The sequence below is a fragment of the Aquila chrysaetos genome, chromosome 4, assembly GCF_900496995.4.
Source record: "Aquila chrysaetos chrysaetos chromosome 4, bAquChr1.4, whole genome shotgun sequence".
Classification (NCBI taxonomy): Eukaryota; Metazoa; Chordata; class Aves; order Accipitriformes; family Accipitridae; genus Aquila; species Aquila chrysaetos.
Window position 1 is genome coordinate 233,274 of NC_044007.1, and position 14,680 is coordinate 247,953.

At 52.2% G+C, this 14,680-nt stretch overlaps 1 protein-coding gene across 50 annotated transcripts in view; it reads right to left on the reverse strand.

Annotated features, from left to right (window-relative positions):
- The window catches only part of SCRIB (scribble planar cell polarity protein), a 115,527-nt gene extending 102,128 nt beyond the window's left edge, over window positions 1-13,399 (reverse strand). For all 50 annotated transcript variants that reach the window (XM_030010915.2, XM_041122890.1, XM_041122883.1 and 47 more), the window contains exon 1: window positions 13,103-13,399. In XM_030010915.2, the coding sequence (XP_029866775.1) occupies window positions 13,103-13,264 (162 nt within the window). In that variant the 5' untranslated portion in view covers window positions 13,265-13,399. The remainder of the gene's footprint in view (window positions 1-13,102) is intronic.
- Between the last annotated feature and the right edge of the window lie 1,281 nt (window positions 13,400-14,680).

Here is a 14,680-nt window from a genome sequence, read left to right on the forward strand (position 1 = left end):
ACTGGACACACTCCTGTATGTCCATGTCTCCCCTGCACTGTGGAGCCCAGCACTGGACACAGTCCTCCAGAGCAGAACAGAGGGGAAGAATCACCTCCCTTGACCAACTGGCAATACTCTTCCTAACTGCTGGTCAACCTGTGGTCTACCAGGACCCCCAGAGTTTCTGCAAAGCTGCTTTTCGGGTTGTCAGTCCCTTGCTTGTACTGCTACATGAGGTTATTCCTCCCCAGGTGCAGAAATTGGCATTTCCCTTTGTTGGACTCCATGAAACTCCCATTGGTCCGTTTTTCCAGACTGTAAAGTTCCCTCTGAACAGCAGCACAACAATCTGGTAGATGCAAAGTCGCACACTGCAAGTATACACACAGCAAAGTCATAAAAGGCCCTTGTAAGCCCAGTCTCTTGCCTGTCAGAGGCCCTAGAAAACATCTGAAGGAGGTTCCATCCTCCCCTCTGCAATTAGCATGCCTCCAACTAAGTTGTGTTTATTCAGCTTGCTGACGAGAGGTACTTTCTCCAAACCTCAATCCTGCCTCTTTGACTGTCAATGTTCGTATCTGTGAAGCTCCCAGCATTAGTACTGAGGCTGCAGCAAAGCCCCAGGACATGAAAAAAAGGTTAATGGAGCTATTAGGTTAGCCTAGAGAACCACAGTATTCAGATAGTGATGCTGGGAATTTGGGCACCACCCCCAAGGGCTTCCTTTCTGCTGCAGAATAATGCTTAGCAGAGCCTTGCCTCCTCCCCCTGCTCACTTACTCAGATCAAGAGGTAGAAAACGAAAAAAGGAAAAAGGACAATGGATAAAAGGATCAGAACAAACCCTCTGAGCTACCACTCAACTATGCCATTTTCCAGAAACAACAAAATCCTGAGGGCAGGCCTGGAAAGCCAACCATTCCCCAAATGGGATCAACAACCAAGGAGCCAGCACGGCTCAGTGGGGCAGACAGCACCGGGTAACCCCAGCCACCCCCACGCCCCCACTGCTGGCTGCTCGGAAGAGGCACGGTGGAGCTGGCCCAGCTGCTCTGGCAGGAGGGAGGGAAAAGGCTTCGGTCCTGGAACAACCCAAGCAGTCTGATGATACACGGCAGGGTCAGGGATGCAGATCTACCGGGCCTGCCGAGCTTCCCACACAGACCGCCGGTGCCCACGACACCTGCATCCAGCCTGCAGCAACCACGGCCACAGTGTCCCTGCAACAAGGCCAGAGCCCTGCACCCATCCACGATTTGCATGATGGCAGCACAAGCCTGTATGTCCTACAGCTCCCATCCCATCTGCAGAAAGACGCATCTTCACAGCCAAGCAAGCAAAGAAAGCTGTTTGGGTGCTGAAGCCTGGGACTTGGAAAACTTTGACTGCTTCTGCATGCAGACTGCTCCCCCCTTCCAGGTCAGCCCCAGGCCCAGGTTAGCTTCATGACTTTTCTGAATCTTTGTTTTTTCGAGGCCATAGCAACAAAAGGGCTTCTGGCCTACCCAAGGCTGAACGCCAGCCCTCCCCTCACCCACCACTGCTTCAGCAAGGAAATCCCCTCCGCACTCGCCGCACTTAAGGCACAACACCAAGAGATACATGAAGCAGTCCCATGCATCTGAGCAGCGGCATTTGTCCCGTTCCACACCCCAAACATCAGTCCTGCCAAAGGCACCATGCCTAATCCCAGGGGAAGGGGACTAGGACACGGGGGTCTTTGCTCCCCAGCATCACCTTGCTGCTCTCCTCCAACGGCCAGCCCCCACGCTCCCACCTGTACCTGGACAAAAGCCATCTCCACAGTGGCCAAGAGGGACAGAGGAGGGCAAACAGATGCCCGGGCTCCTCTACCAGTTTCTCCAGAGGAGAAGCCATGCGGTTCTGCAGCACAGACAGCTGGCAGGGGCTGCCTTGGTGCCAGGACCCCTGCTGCAAATAGCAGGCAGAATGGGAGCGGCTGTCAAGGGCCATCGGGCTGTAGGGACGTTTCTCCCCTCAACCAAGCATGCTTTAAGCAGGCTTCACTGAAACACCTCATAAAGATGGGGCATTTCTCAAGGTGAGATGGCTGCAGCACTGCTGAAGGGGAGCAGGACGTGTGCCAGGGGAAGAGTCATCAGACACCCAACTTGCACAACCATAGAGTCATAATGATCTTACACATAGGCCAACGTCTTTGAAATAAGGCGGTGACAATTTATATGGAGACCAGGAACTGGGTCTACGCTGTAAACACAGTCTTTACACTGGAATTGCACAAAACCTTTTTCCTTCTGCAGCCGAAACTATGAAGGCATTCCCAAGCTCTGCTAGCCAAACAGCGGGTCTCAGACATCTCCTTTTCCTCAAAAACAACCTATGACAGTCCAGGCTGCCTCCGAGACAAAGGCCCAGGGCCAGAGGTGTTTGGACCAGGTGATTTTGCTGCAGGGACCGGGCATACCAACAGTGCCTGCCGCGTTACTTCTCCTCCAACACAGGCTAAGGGGACCCAAGGCAGAGGTTTTGCTAACCTTTCCGATCCTGGAGGTGCCAGTGATAAGGAGAGGTCCTCCTTACATCTCATTACTCTTAAGAGAATTTCAAGTCCAACTGTCAAACCCTGCTGGTACAGTCCCGCTGCCTTCAGCAGGATAGCACATGTTTAATTAAAGGCAGGATCAGACTGTGTAGTAGGAAAATAATGACAATTCTCCTGGTGATTCACGAGCAAGAAGAGGGCCTGGTTTCCCATGCCACCATGGGCTGGGCTCGCAGCAGCATGCAGCAGAGCTCCGTGTGTGGGTCCCCAACCAGAACGAATGCACACGACTCTGCCACCGTGGGCAGGAGGTGTCTGTCAGCAGTGAAATGCAGCAGCTCGGGCAGCTCCTCAAAACGCTCGCAGCAAAACCAGATCACATATTTGAGCCTTGTGTTTCATTCACGTTTTTCTGATTAAACACGGGCTTGACATCTTAACAATTGCCCACAGAGGAAGCGGAGACTCTGCTGTGTGCTCTGCAGCCAAGGCATCAGGACGCAGGAGCACGCATGTCTGCCTTTCCAGTCTCAGAGACCTACAGGTAGGAGAAGTGTGAACAGAACTGAGGTCCCTCCTTTTACATCTGTGATGAAAGAAAGAGCTGACCTTTGACGACTGTGCCAGTGGGATTGCCTTTGGGGAAAGCCAGCTGTATGAGAGAGATTCAAGTGGAGCTGGAAGCCAAAACTGCAAAGGAAAACACCTGGGAGTTGATCAGCTCTCTAAGGTTAAACTCAGTCCTTCCAAGTCACTGTGCTCAAAGCCAACACCTTACAGGTGAGGCCACAGAACCAGAAAGTCTTCTATCCCACAGCTGGGCAGCTTGGGCAAGACGCCAACGCCAGTCCCAGAGGCTGCCCAGCTCCCTTAGCAGAGCAGGAGTCAGTCCACTTCCAGCAGAGCCAAGCACCTCCAGCTAGCACCAGGTTGCATCACCAGAGCAGTGAACCTAAGACACACTTTTCCCTATATTGAGAGAAATATATCTTCCCAGGATAGCTAGATTCATGAAGAAGAATCACTCCACCTGAAATCTAGGGAGCATAACGGAGTTAATGGTAGCAGCGGTCAAAAACGTGATCAGCGCTGCTGAGAGATGAGACCATCAGTTTGGAGCTCCAGCAGAGAGGCCGCATCTCAGCCCCCATCAGGCAGCCCTGGTGCCACGGAGAGGACACCACTACCTCCATCCAGGTAGACCCTCGCACCAGGGCGTTCCTCAGACAGCCTCCTGCCAGTTACCCAGAGACTCAGTCTGACCCACCTGAGCAGGCATGGGACAAGACCATGGGCAGTGGACACAGACCGCTTGCCAGCCCAAACAAGGGATCTTCCCAAATAACTGACTGCAACTATAGCGGTGTTTCATTCTCCACTCCTCGCAGCATTTACCACGGATACGAAACTGGCTTCAGCCTTTTCTGGCCACAAGCACGTAATCACAAACACCTGGAAGGCGGCAACTCAGCAGAGTCCCAAAGAGGACTCAGCCGAACTGCAGCGGCCAAACAGCAGGCACAGCGGCCTTCAGCCAAGCTCAGGTTTGCAGCCAGACCGGCCAGGGCAGGCCACCTTCCCCGTGCTGCGGCAGGGATGGCAAAGGGGGGCTCTCCTCCCCGCCGGCCCCCACCCAGCACAGGAGAAGGGGACGCTCCTCGCCTGCCCACCCCAGGAAGACCCACGACAAGGAGGAGACGCACGGGCAGGCCTGGCAAGGCAGGGCAGGAGCACGCTGAACACGGGCGGCTACGCATGCTCCCCCACACACACAGGAGCTCAGAGCCGGTGAGGAGACGAACCCTACACACACACAGGCTGCTCCCTGGCTGCGGGACGCAGCCCTCCCCAGCGCAGGCTGGCCGGATTTCCGACTATTTAACCCCACGGATCAGGCCCTGAGGAATGTGTTTCAAATATATAAAAGTACTTAAGCATCGGGACTACATTCCAGCTAAGACAAAGCAAGCTGTCTCCAAGCCAAAGGCTCACCAGCTGCTTCTTCCCAGGCATTTAAGCGGGGACTGAGGAATGCAGTCCCCTCTGGGGGCGGACGCAGCAACTGTTCCCCTGCAGACAGCACGCTGCTGCCCGAGGACAGCACGCGGGAGCAGAGTGGAATCTCTGGTCCAAATGAAATGACAAACCAATTCAGGGCCACGGAAAGGAAATCCCCAAGCCAGAATTAGATCACATCACGACACCACAATTAACACACCTCTCTAGCGCTTGCATAGAGCTGGGCGGAGGAGGGGGGTTTACTGATGGGACCAATTCATGGTCTCAGACTGCATCTTAAACACGAAAGCAGCAGCATACAACTGCATAAACAGAGGGCCCCCCTACTGAAACCAGAGCACAAGGGACCTCCACCTCACTCCTGTACAGTGGGCTGGCAGGAGTCCAAAGGACGAGTGCCACTTACACATCGGCACTCCCTGCGGCAGACACGGAGCATCCAGTGGCATTTTCCATTGAAATACGGCAAAAGCACTCATCTGCAGAGACCTGTTGAGATTGTTGAACGGGACGGTGTTCTGGCTACGGGTGAAGAAGCAAAACCTAATATACTCCAAGTACTATCCAAAGACCTCTCCCCCTTTCTTATCTATTCTATGATTTATCTCTTCCCACTCAACCCCCTCCCTGGCATACCAGCACCTCAGGAATGGTCTCCAGTGCAATAAAGGGACCCAATCTACCAATCTAGTTTTCTTCTAAACCATCTTCTGACCAAAGAAGGGTCAACTAGCAATTACAAAAAAGTAATTTACTTATCCGTAATGCCACAAATATTAGCAACAGGGAAAAATGCCAAGAATTATACAATAACCTGTTCCAATTGTTTCAAATGGAATTGTATTTTCTTGAGGCAGAAATCATATCACCCTGTAAGTTTATACAACAGATGCATCTCCAGCACCAAGAGGCACTATAAAACAAATAAAAAAACCCCAACAAATAAGCTCTAACCCTGAAACTGGGAAACCAAGACAAGGCAGACGAGATCAAGTTTATTAATCTGTACAGAGCAGAATACTCAGACTACAGCAGACTGTACACTGGGGAGTTCATGGAAGCACATTTGGGTGACTGGAAAAGTCTTAAAGAAGAGTTAAGTGTCCCTGCGTGGAAGGAGACAGCAGGAGATTCTCAGACACAAAAGACACAAACAACTCCTCTGAACAGGAAGAGTACAAAGAATAGGAAGGTGCCAAAGCAGCTCTCAGGAGAACAGCTCAGACATACACCATTAAATACCCTGAACTAGAAATGAAAAAAGGAGGAGTCAGAAACCGCAGAGAACCTTGCAATGCAAGAGCTCTGTGGGCCGTCACATCCCTCTGCCTTAGCACACTGCACATCTTGCCATCCACAACTCTCTTTCACCACTGTTCCCTGCCTCATCCAAGTTTCTATCAGGGAGACAGTGAAACAAGGTTAGGAAATCCAGGAATATTCAGGGTAACATACGTAACAGGTCAGAGGACACCTAAAGAGGTTAACCTAGTCTTGCCTTTACCTCTAACCATCAGTGAAACACCACCTAAATCATTCCTGGCAGATACTCAGACAATAGCCAAAGGGAATAAGGAGAAATCTTAGAGGTCCAAGCAGATCAGGTAATGAGCAAATGCTCCGTAGTGCCACTGTAATAATCACGTTTATGCTTTAGAGACAGCATCCTGGAACACGAGCAAGGGAAGGTGAACCTATGCCAGTAATTGTCACTGAGGAACACGAGGAATCCCAAAGGTGCAAACTCGTTCCAAGCAGCCAACTTAGCAGCTGATGCACCCAAAGACATGGAAGATGTTACTAACTACATGCCAAGAGACATATCTAGAGGTTTACATTAACTGGGTCAGCTGAACCCAGGGGAAAGACTGAGTGGGTGCTTTCACTGATGACATCCCTACATTGTACAAAAACAGTGCAGGCAGATTTGGTGAGAGGCAGCAGCATTTAGGCCATAGTCACCTAAGTCTTCATTAACTCTTTGCTTCACTGAACTTCTTTGCCACCCAGTATGCCTTTTTACCTCACTGCTACACTCATTTGAACTTTCTCCAAGACCTGAGCTCCTTCTGAGATCCACACAGGGCAGCACACCCACACGCTGTCCAACAACAAAGCTGACTACACACCTTGGAGCTCACAAGAGAAGTGAATATTAAGTCAGTTCTTATTTGCAGACCTTAAAGCATTAAATCACTCCCGTGCTCCTCCTTCCTCTTCCCTTGTTTGTATGTCCAAGGATTGTATGTCCAAGAGTTCTACTAGCTCTTTTTTCCACAACTGAGCCTATACCCAGCTATTACCACTCCAGCAGAAATCCTAAATCCCTCTAGTCACCACGCCAGGATTTATAAGACAGACAGTTCCTGCACAGAGAGAAAACTATGAGGGTGAAATGGCCTGCACTTATTTCAACTTCTGGGCAGCAGCACATCCAGAATACCTGGCTTTTGGAGAAACAAGACCACATCCATTTGTACACATTAACTCATACGGCTTCTGAACTCCTGGAAGGAATAGAGAGGCATGCCAACTCTGTGCACAGGTCTCATAACAATCAAGTGAAACCAGTTTCTTGACTGGTTTTGTTAAACAAATGCAGCTTGCAGTTTTGACAAAGCCTGTGATGCAAACAATTCACATGCAGAGGAGAAGGTGCCCACCACACACTCAAGCCTTAATGGGCACCAAAGCTCAGTCTCATTACAGCACAGTGAAACACCGAGGAGTCCAGTCACTGATGATTTGTGGTTCCCTGACTTTCTCAGGGAAGGGCTATTAGCATGGAGAGATTAAAAGGAGCAGCTTTACTCCTCCATGGAAGTAAATAAAACCCAAGATCCTCCTTGCAGGCCCCAGATGCCAGGAAATTAAAAGCTGCTCTTAATTAGCTTTGCAAGGCCCCACCTTGCCTTGGGAAAGTGACAAACACCGCTCTCAGGTTTCACCCTGCTCGATGCAGCAGGATCCCAGGCTCTGGACAAAGGACACCGATGCTCTTGCCCCAGGCCAAGGGCAGCCAAACAGGAGGAACTGCTGAAGCCCAGACTGCTTCTACCAGCCTAGAAATGGCCCTGCCAAGATGCAAACAGCAACAAGCAAGAACAGGAAGGAATCTGCACTGGACCCAAAAGGCCTCCTCTCCCTGGTGCTCTAGCCAGGTGTCCCTCTCTCATAATTTTCAGTACAAGCTACTAACAGCATACCGGGCAGTAGGAAAAAAAAAAAAAAAAGAGTTTTCTGCACTGGGCCCAATCTGTCACGGGAGCTTTAGTAAGGAAAAAGCAAAGCAGAGAAACAGCAAACCTTCCATTAGACATCCCTAGGGCTTGCCTCTTCAGCACCACCACTATTCAAAAACTGGGAATCAAAGCTAGCTCTTTAATTTCCTCCTTTCCCCCGCTCTCTCTGCACGATCCCTCTGCCTGCTCCCCCAACCTCACTTTCCTGCCCAGGTATCCTTCCAGCAGAAGGTCTCCAGCAGCCTGCCCCCCTGCACACTCCTGCTGACACAGAGGTCTCCTCCCTCCTCCACATTGACTTGTTCATAATTTTCATTCCCTACTCAGCTCCACCCTCCCTTCCTCCTACACCAGGTCCTACGGGCCCTGCTCCACCCAGGTTTCTTCCGACCTCTCCCTTTTGCCTTCCCATACTCCAAACCGGAGCGCTCCCCTGAAAGCACACCAAGAGCCTCTGGATCCCTGTTGATCACGCTCCGCTGCTGAGCTGTGACCGGCGACATCCGCCACCTCCAAATTCCTCCTCCAAATTCCAGACTGTGTTCATTCCTTTCTGGTGAGAGCTGCACCTCTGAAGTGCTCACAGAGAGTGGACTAAATGAGTCAGGTGGTTTTTGAAGCTCTAATGTAATGATTTAGCAGGCTGTATCCTTGAAACCTATACCCCTAGCTGAAGGACCTGCTATTTATCCTGCTGCTGTAGTGTGCTACACGCTCACAGTCCTGCAGAAATCACTTCATGCAAGCCAGGTAGAGCAGAAGTCAGCACACAGCAAGATGTTTCCTCCTCTGGAATTCAGACACCCTCGTGAAGAGCACAGGGAATGTATCAAATGGAATTTATCATTTTCCATTAAATCATGCTGTATCACCCTGGCAGCAAATCCCTGCAACAAGGCAGCAGATGCTCCTAACACAGATTTAATCTATCACTTCAAACAACCAGAGTATAGCCACCACAACGAAAAATCTGGACTCAAGACCAGCAAGATTCCACATGGGCCAAATAAAAAAGAAGCAAGAGCAGACTGAAGAGTATTCGGCACTGTAGGACAGAGAGAAACAAGTGTTCACTTCTACAGCTTGGAAGAGAGAGTTCAGGAAAGCGTGGTGGTGTCTGTCATTCAGAAATGCCAGGAGGCAGGCAGATCATCTAATCAGATCAAGAGCAAAGCAGCAGCAGGAAGGGGACATGGGAAGTTCTGGTACAGAAGAAAATGGTGCCACAGAAAGAGCAAGAGATTGCCAGGGTTTCTGGACTCTGGAACAAGCTGAATAAAGATGAAAAAAAGCATGTCAGATGGAGGTGGCCTGGTAGTGGGCTCCATGTAAGAAAACCCACAGAAGAGGAGTCAGATAAATTCAAACATTTTCAAAGGAAGTTGTTTTCTAACTGTAAAACAAGATGACCTTTCCAAAAGCCAGCCACCCCTCCATTCCTTTGCTTCAAAAATCACCTCCACATGGAAGCCTTCCCCAAAAATCCTGCTCGAGCCCTGAAAAACAAACTTGCTGTGGTCAAACTTGCTACCAAAGACTGTATATACTCGCTCACTCACATTTTTCTAACTGATCTCTGTTTGCTGCTCTCCTCTTCTGCCCGACGTGCACATCTCCGTAGTCCTTTAAACTATTCTCCCAAGGAATGGGCACACGCAGCCCTATTCTGTGAAACAAGCACACTTCCCTTTCCCCCCATCTTCGTTGGTGGTACACACAAATCCTCCTCCCAGTCTGTCTCTCACACAAAAGGCATGTTTCCATAAAGCACTCCTCAACTGGAAAGTGTCCCCCCAACCCGAACCAAAGACCTCTCCCATTGCCCTCCCTCAGGGAAAACGCATGCCCAAATCGAGTATTGCTGTCCTGTCTTTCCCTGGTGGAAGGGCAATTTATTTTCCAATTTTCATCCCATATCCACCTGGTATAACATGCAGATTCTTACCCCTATGTTAGGTATCTGTCCCTACCCACATGGCCCCCAACAGAAATATCCTTAAATAATGCCCTTCCTGCACGTGATTTGTGTGCCTGGGACTAAAAAGTGCACCTCTTCACTGCTCAAGTTGTATTAGCACAAGCCATTAGAACACATACTGGGTCAAACCTTACTTAGGTGAACCTAACCCCACACCCTCGTTCCACCAAAATGCAGACCTCCTTATCAACTGACTGCGGGCCACCTGTGGCACCAGCTGGAGGAAACTTGGTGGGGGGCTGGAAAGGGGGAAGACCGTGGGGCCTACTTCTGCTCACTCTTCCTGATGTGTCTCCAGGGCACAGCATCTCTAGGCAGCATCCACCAGCTCCTTGGCTTTTTTCAGGAGCAGTTAGCACTCAGGGGTGCTCCGCTTGCTTTTCCTTCCGTTCCCCAGCTGTACGTATTTGACGCTCACCTTGCTTGTGAGGGAGAGGGCATTTAGGTTTTGCTAGGGATGGGCTGATACCTGTCACGACTGGAGAAAGCCTGTAGCAGCTGCAGACAGCACTTGATACGGAAGAGTGCGAGCACAGCAAGTCCAAAACAATACTTCCTCTAAGTCTCTCCTGGGATATGCAGCACAACCAAGATGGTATCTTTGCACATACTCATTTTGGGTCATTTTCTCTTCCATAAACCCGTCCACTTCTTTCCTGAGCTCATGTAAACTTTGAGCATCCATTACGTCATATGGCAAGTAGTTCCACACTTCAACTTAAGTACATTTTGCATGAAAAATTATTTCGTTTGTTCTGAAAAGAGCCCTTTTTGGTTTCACTTAATGTCCTCCAGTCCTCACGCAGGAAGAAACAGTGGTCAGTTGCTCCCTGTTCATTCCCTCCAGGCCATTTGTGATACTCCATACCTCTATCATCTTATAGAGGAACAGCACTATCATTTTCAGACGGACTGAAGAAATCTTCTAAAGGTTTATCTTCCTTGTGCAAAAGCAGTTGCGTATTGAGTCCGATCACGCCATTTTCTGCTCCCCGCTCTCTGTACCTCTTCTGACTTTACTACATCTCTTTTGAGACTAAAGGACCAGAATCTCATCTGCCTGTTCTCTATTGTTTTTCTAATAATTCTTTGCCAGCAGAGTCTAAAAATTTGGGGGAACTTGAACACCAGAGAGGAACCCATGATCCCAGGATAGGTCATGGCAAAAGGTCTGATGCTCCCAAGCCAAACTGACATAACAGCTGGAGTTAAACTACAGCATTCACAAATACAAGCTCTTTGGGTGACAACAGGAAGGAGACGCAGTGCTTAGGACAGCTACACAGTACCTGCTTTCAGGGGCAGGATAGTAGCTATCTGATCACAGACTAAATAAAACATCCATATAAAATTTGCATTTAAATTTGTATTTGCATCCATATAAAATTTGCGCATCCAAAAGATGCTCTTCAAAAGCTAACCAAAACCCAGTAATATCTCAGTCCAAATGGGTTCCATGTAAACGCAAGGTAGGACCGTGACTATTCAGCAGGGTACGAAGGAGTACGAGCAGCGCAAGGATCGGCAAGTTCACCGCAGATCGGTCACAATTAGCCTCCTCTGCAGAAAAGACTTCCACTCATTCATAAGTCCTAACCTGCCTGTAACACACATTTTCCAGTAGGTTGAGAAATATCCCCACCTAAAGTATAATAAAATCCCAAGCTACACGATGGAAGAGAGCCGATAAAAGTGTCACACTAGTGTCTCCATACCTGAACAACGCACCGTCACAACTGAACCCCACAGGCAGCCTGGCTCACAGTAATTCAAAGGAAGACAAGCAGGAAAGACAAAGAGAATGCAAAAATATTAGAGACATCAAGAGAGCAAGAATCTGCCATTTGTATACACAAGAATCTGTTTAGGTAGGGATGCGTAAATTGTACAGTTTAACAAAACCAAACCAAGTTATTTTGGCCTGAATCAAAGACAAGTTTTTGGTTTGCATGCTGGTTTTTGGTTTTCTTTCCAGATTTCACAGCAAATTTCATAACATGTCAGTAATACAACAAGAAACTTTAAAACAAAAAAATAATGACCTGTTTCTCAATTTTTAAATAAAAAGGTGACTTAATCTATACTCACTGACGAGCACCTATCCAAACAAGCTACAGTCAAATGCTTTGTCTCTCTGGCACAAGTAATACTTCGCTAACTTTTTAAAAATGGTACAATTTCCACAGGGGCTATATGGTAAAGCTTCCTCCAGAACATCCTATAGCCCAGTAATGTCTTAAGACCTCCTCCTCCCCGAGTGGCAGGTTCAAATTCCAGTTCTCGTTTGCAGTGTCCTACGCTCCAGATTACCCAGCAGAATAGGAACATCATCGTTTCAGTTCCTGCTGAATGGTACATTAGGGCCTGAACACGAGAGCTCGGCCCGTACCCAAGACTCCTGCCTTGCAAAAGCAAAACCTTTGGGAGTCGGAGACGTCTGGGTCGAGCTGGCAGCTGTCTGCGGAGCAGATCTCCAGCCCTCTGCTTCTACAGAGAAGTCACGTCGGCACGGTGTGTGGCAGCATGCTAAGGATTTATCACCAGCGTTACCTGAGCAGGGAGCTCTGTGGCTAAGCAGAACTGCGGAAGAAGTTGCAAGTGCAGGCTGAAGCCCCGGACAATAAGCATAAAGCACCTCTATCGCTTTTAATAAGCACATTTGATACCTTCCGCGGTTTACGGATTAAACCGGAGTTTTTAAGTTCCCGTTACGCATTGCTGCCCAGTAAGCGCGGCGCACAGGACCGCTGGTTCGGGCAAACCGTGTCTCCTCCGCGGGCAGGAGACCCCTTTACCGGGCAGAGGAGCTCCCTTTCCCGCGGCAAGCCGCAACGAGCCTGCGGCTCCGTGGGGAGCACGAAACCCACCCGGGAGTCCCGCTCCCGCACCGGAGGTGATCGAGCCCCGCCGGTTCCGGCTGCTCCGCTGCCCGCCCCCAGTCTCGGCAAGAAGCACGGGGAAGCCGGCCGGGGCTCGGACAGACCGAAGCCGCGCTCCCCACCGGGGGCACGGGCCGGGGCGGGGAGAAAGAAAGCGGCGCGGCCGGTAGGAGGCCGCTCCCGGGAGCGGGGCCGGGTAGGCCGGGGCAGCGCCCGCCCGCTCCGCTCAGGGGCCGGCGAGAGGCGGCCGAGGGGAGAAGGCGCCGGCGGCCTCGGGCGGCCCCGGCAGGACGGCGGAAAGGGGCGGCCTCCCGCCAGGCCGGGCCGGGCCGGGCCGGGCTCCGCCGGCCTCCAGCCCCGCCAGGCCGGGCCGGGACCGCGGCGCCGGGCGGCGGCGGCATTCCCTGGGCCGCAGCGGACCGAGACCTCTACCGGGGACCCGCGGCCGGGCGAGGCCCGCGGCGGGCCGCGGCCTCACCTTGGGCAGCTCCCGGAGCTGGTTGGCGTCCAGCAGCAGCTCCTCCAGCGAACGGCTGTAGCGGTAGATCTCCTCGGGCACGGCCTGCAGCGAGCAGTGCCGCCGGTCCAGCGCCTCCACGTGCCGGTTGCAGCGCCAGAGCGGCGGCATGCACCGCAGCATCGCGCCGGGGATCGGCCGCGATCGGCTGCGGCCGCGCAGGGGCGGACCCGGGCGGGCAGCCGCCGCCGCCGCCGCGCCGGGAAGGGGCCTGGCCCGAGGGAGGGCCCGGATGTGCGGGGCGGGCGGGCGCTGCGGCAGGGCAGGGCAGGGTCGGGCCGGGCCGGGGCCGGGCCGCGGTCCCGGTTCCGCTCTCCGCCTGGCGCCCCGGCTCCGCGCCGACCCCTCGGGCCTGGCCGCCGCCGCCGCTCGGGCTCCACCGCCCGGGCCCGGTCGGTTCCTGGGGCCGCACCGCCCCCCCCGCGAGCGTCCCTGGGAAACAGAGTCCGCTCCCGCCCTGCCCCGCGCCCGCCCCGGCCCCGCCCGCGCCCCCCCTCAGGCCGGAGCGCGGAGCCGGGCGTGGGGGACGGCGGACGAGGGGTCCGCCCGCCGCTGAGGCGGAGCGGGGCGGCCCCGTCAGGCCCGGGCAGCCCCGGCCGGCAGCCCTGGGTACCGGGGGAGCGGAGCGGAGGCGGCTCCGGGAGCTGTGGGCGGCATTCTATGGTTCTACGGCTGATGGCGGCGTCGCGGCTGCGGCCGGGTCGGTGCGGTCAGCCTCCGCCCCGACAGTGCTTCGGGTTCAGCCGGGAGAAGTAACGTCCCAAGGGAAAAGCAACCCCAACTTTATTTGCAGGGCGAGAGCTGTGATGGTTTCCGTCGTCGTTTACCTGCACGCGCTCTCTCAGCTGGCGGCGGCTGGACATCGCGTTCGGAGTGCGAGACGGCGTTAGGAAAACACTGAAAAAAGCCTGTGCCGCTGTGTAAAGTTGCGGGAGGCATCAACGTTTCTCTTTCAAAAGAGTAGTTAGGCTCAAGACGGTACACGAAGGCAATCGGAAGTACAAAAGAGCTTCGCTAGGAAGAGAGCTTGAACAATGCCCACACGCAGCAGAACACGAGTCAAGGGGGCACAGCGGAGGCTTGTAAAACAAGTGCTGCGTGAGGAGAAATGGAGAACAATTAACTACCATCTCCATCTCCCACACACACACAGCAAGGCACAATCATGACAGACTAGGTTTAAAATCTACACGTGCATTCAGTTCTGGGACACGCTGCCGAGGATGTTGCTTTGCGACAAAAGTGTGAATTCCAAAGTGAGTCGTTACCTCCAAGTTGCCCGCAGGACAATGCACCACCCTCCTTGTTATCATCTCATATTGCTTTCATGGTTTCCTGGTCTCTTTATCACTCTTTATCTTTCTTGCACAGTTATTTTTGCACATTTAAGTTTACCACCTCTTCATTTCCCACCTCCAGCCCAGCTGCGTCACCCAGTCATTATGCTCATCTCCTCTCCAAACAAGATTCTGGGTCCCTGCTGTTTTCTACCTTGCACACAGGTCTCCAGCTCCACACCAGTTCTTAGAGTGGACATTC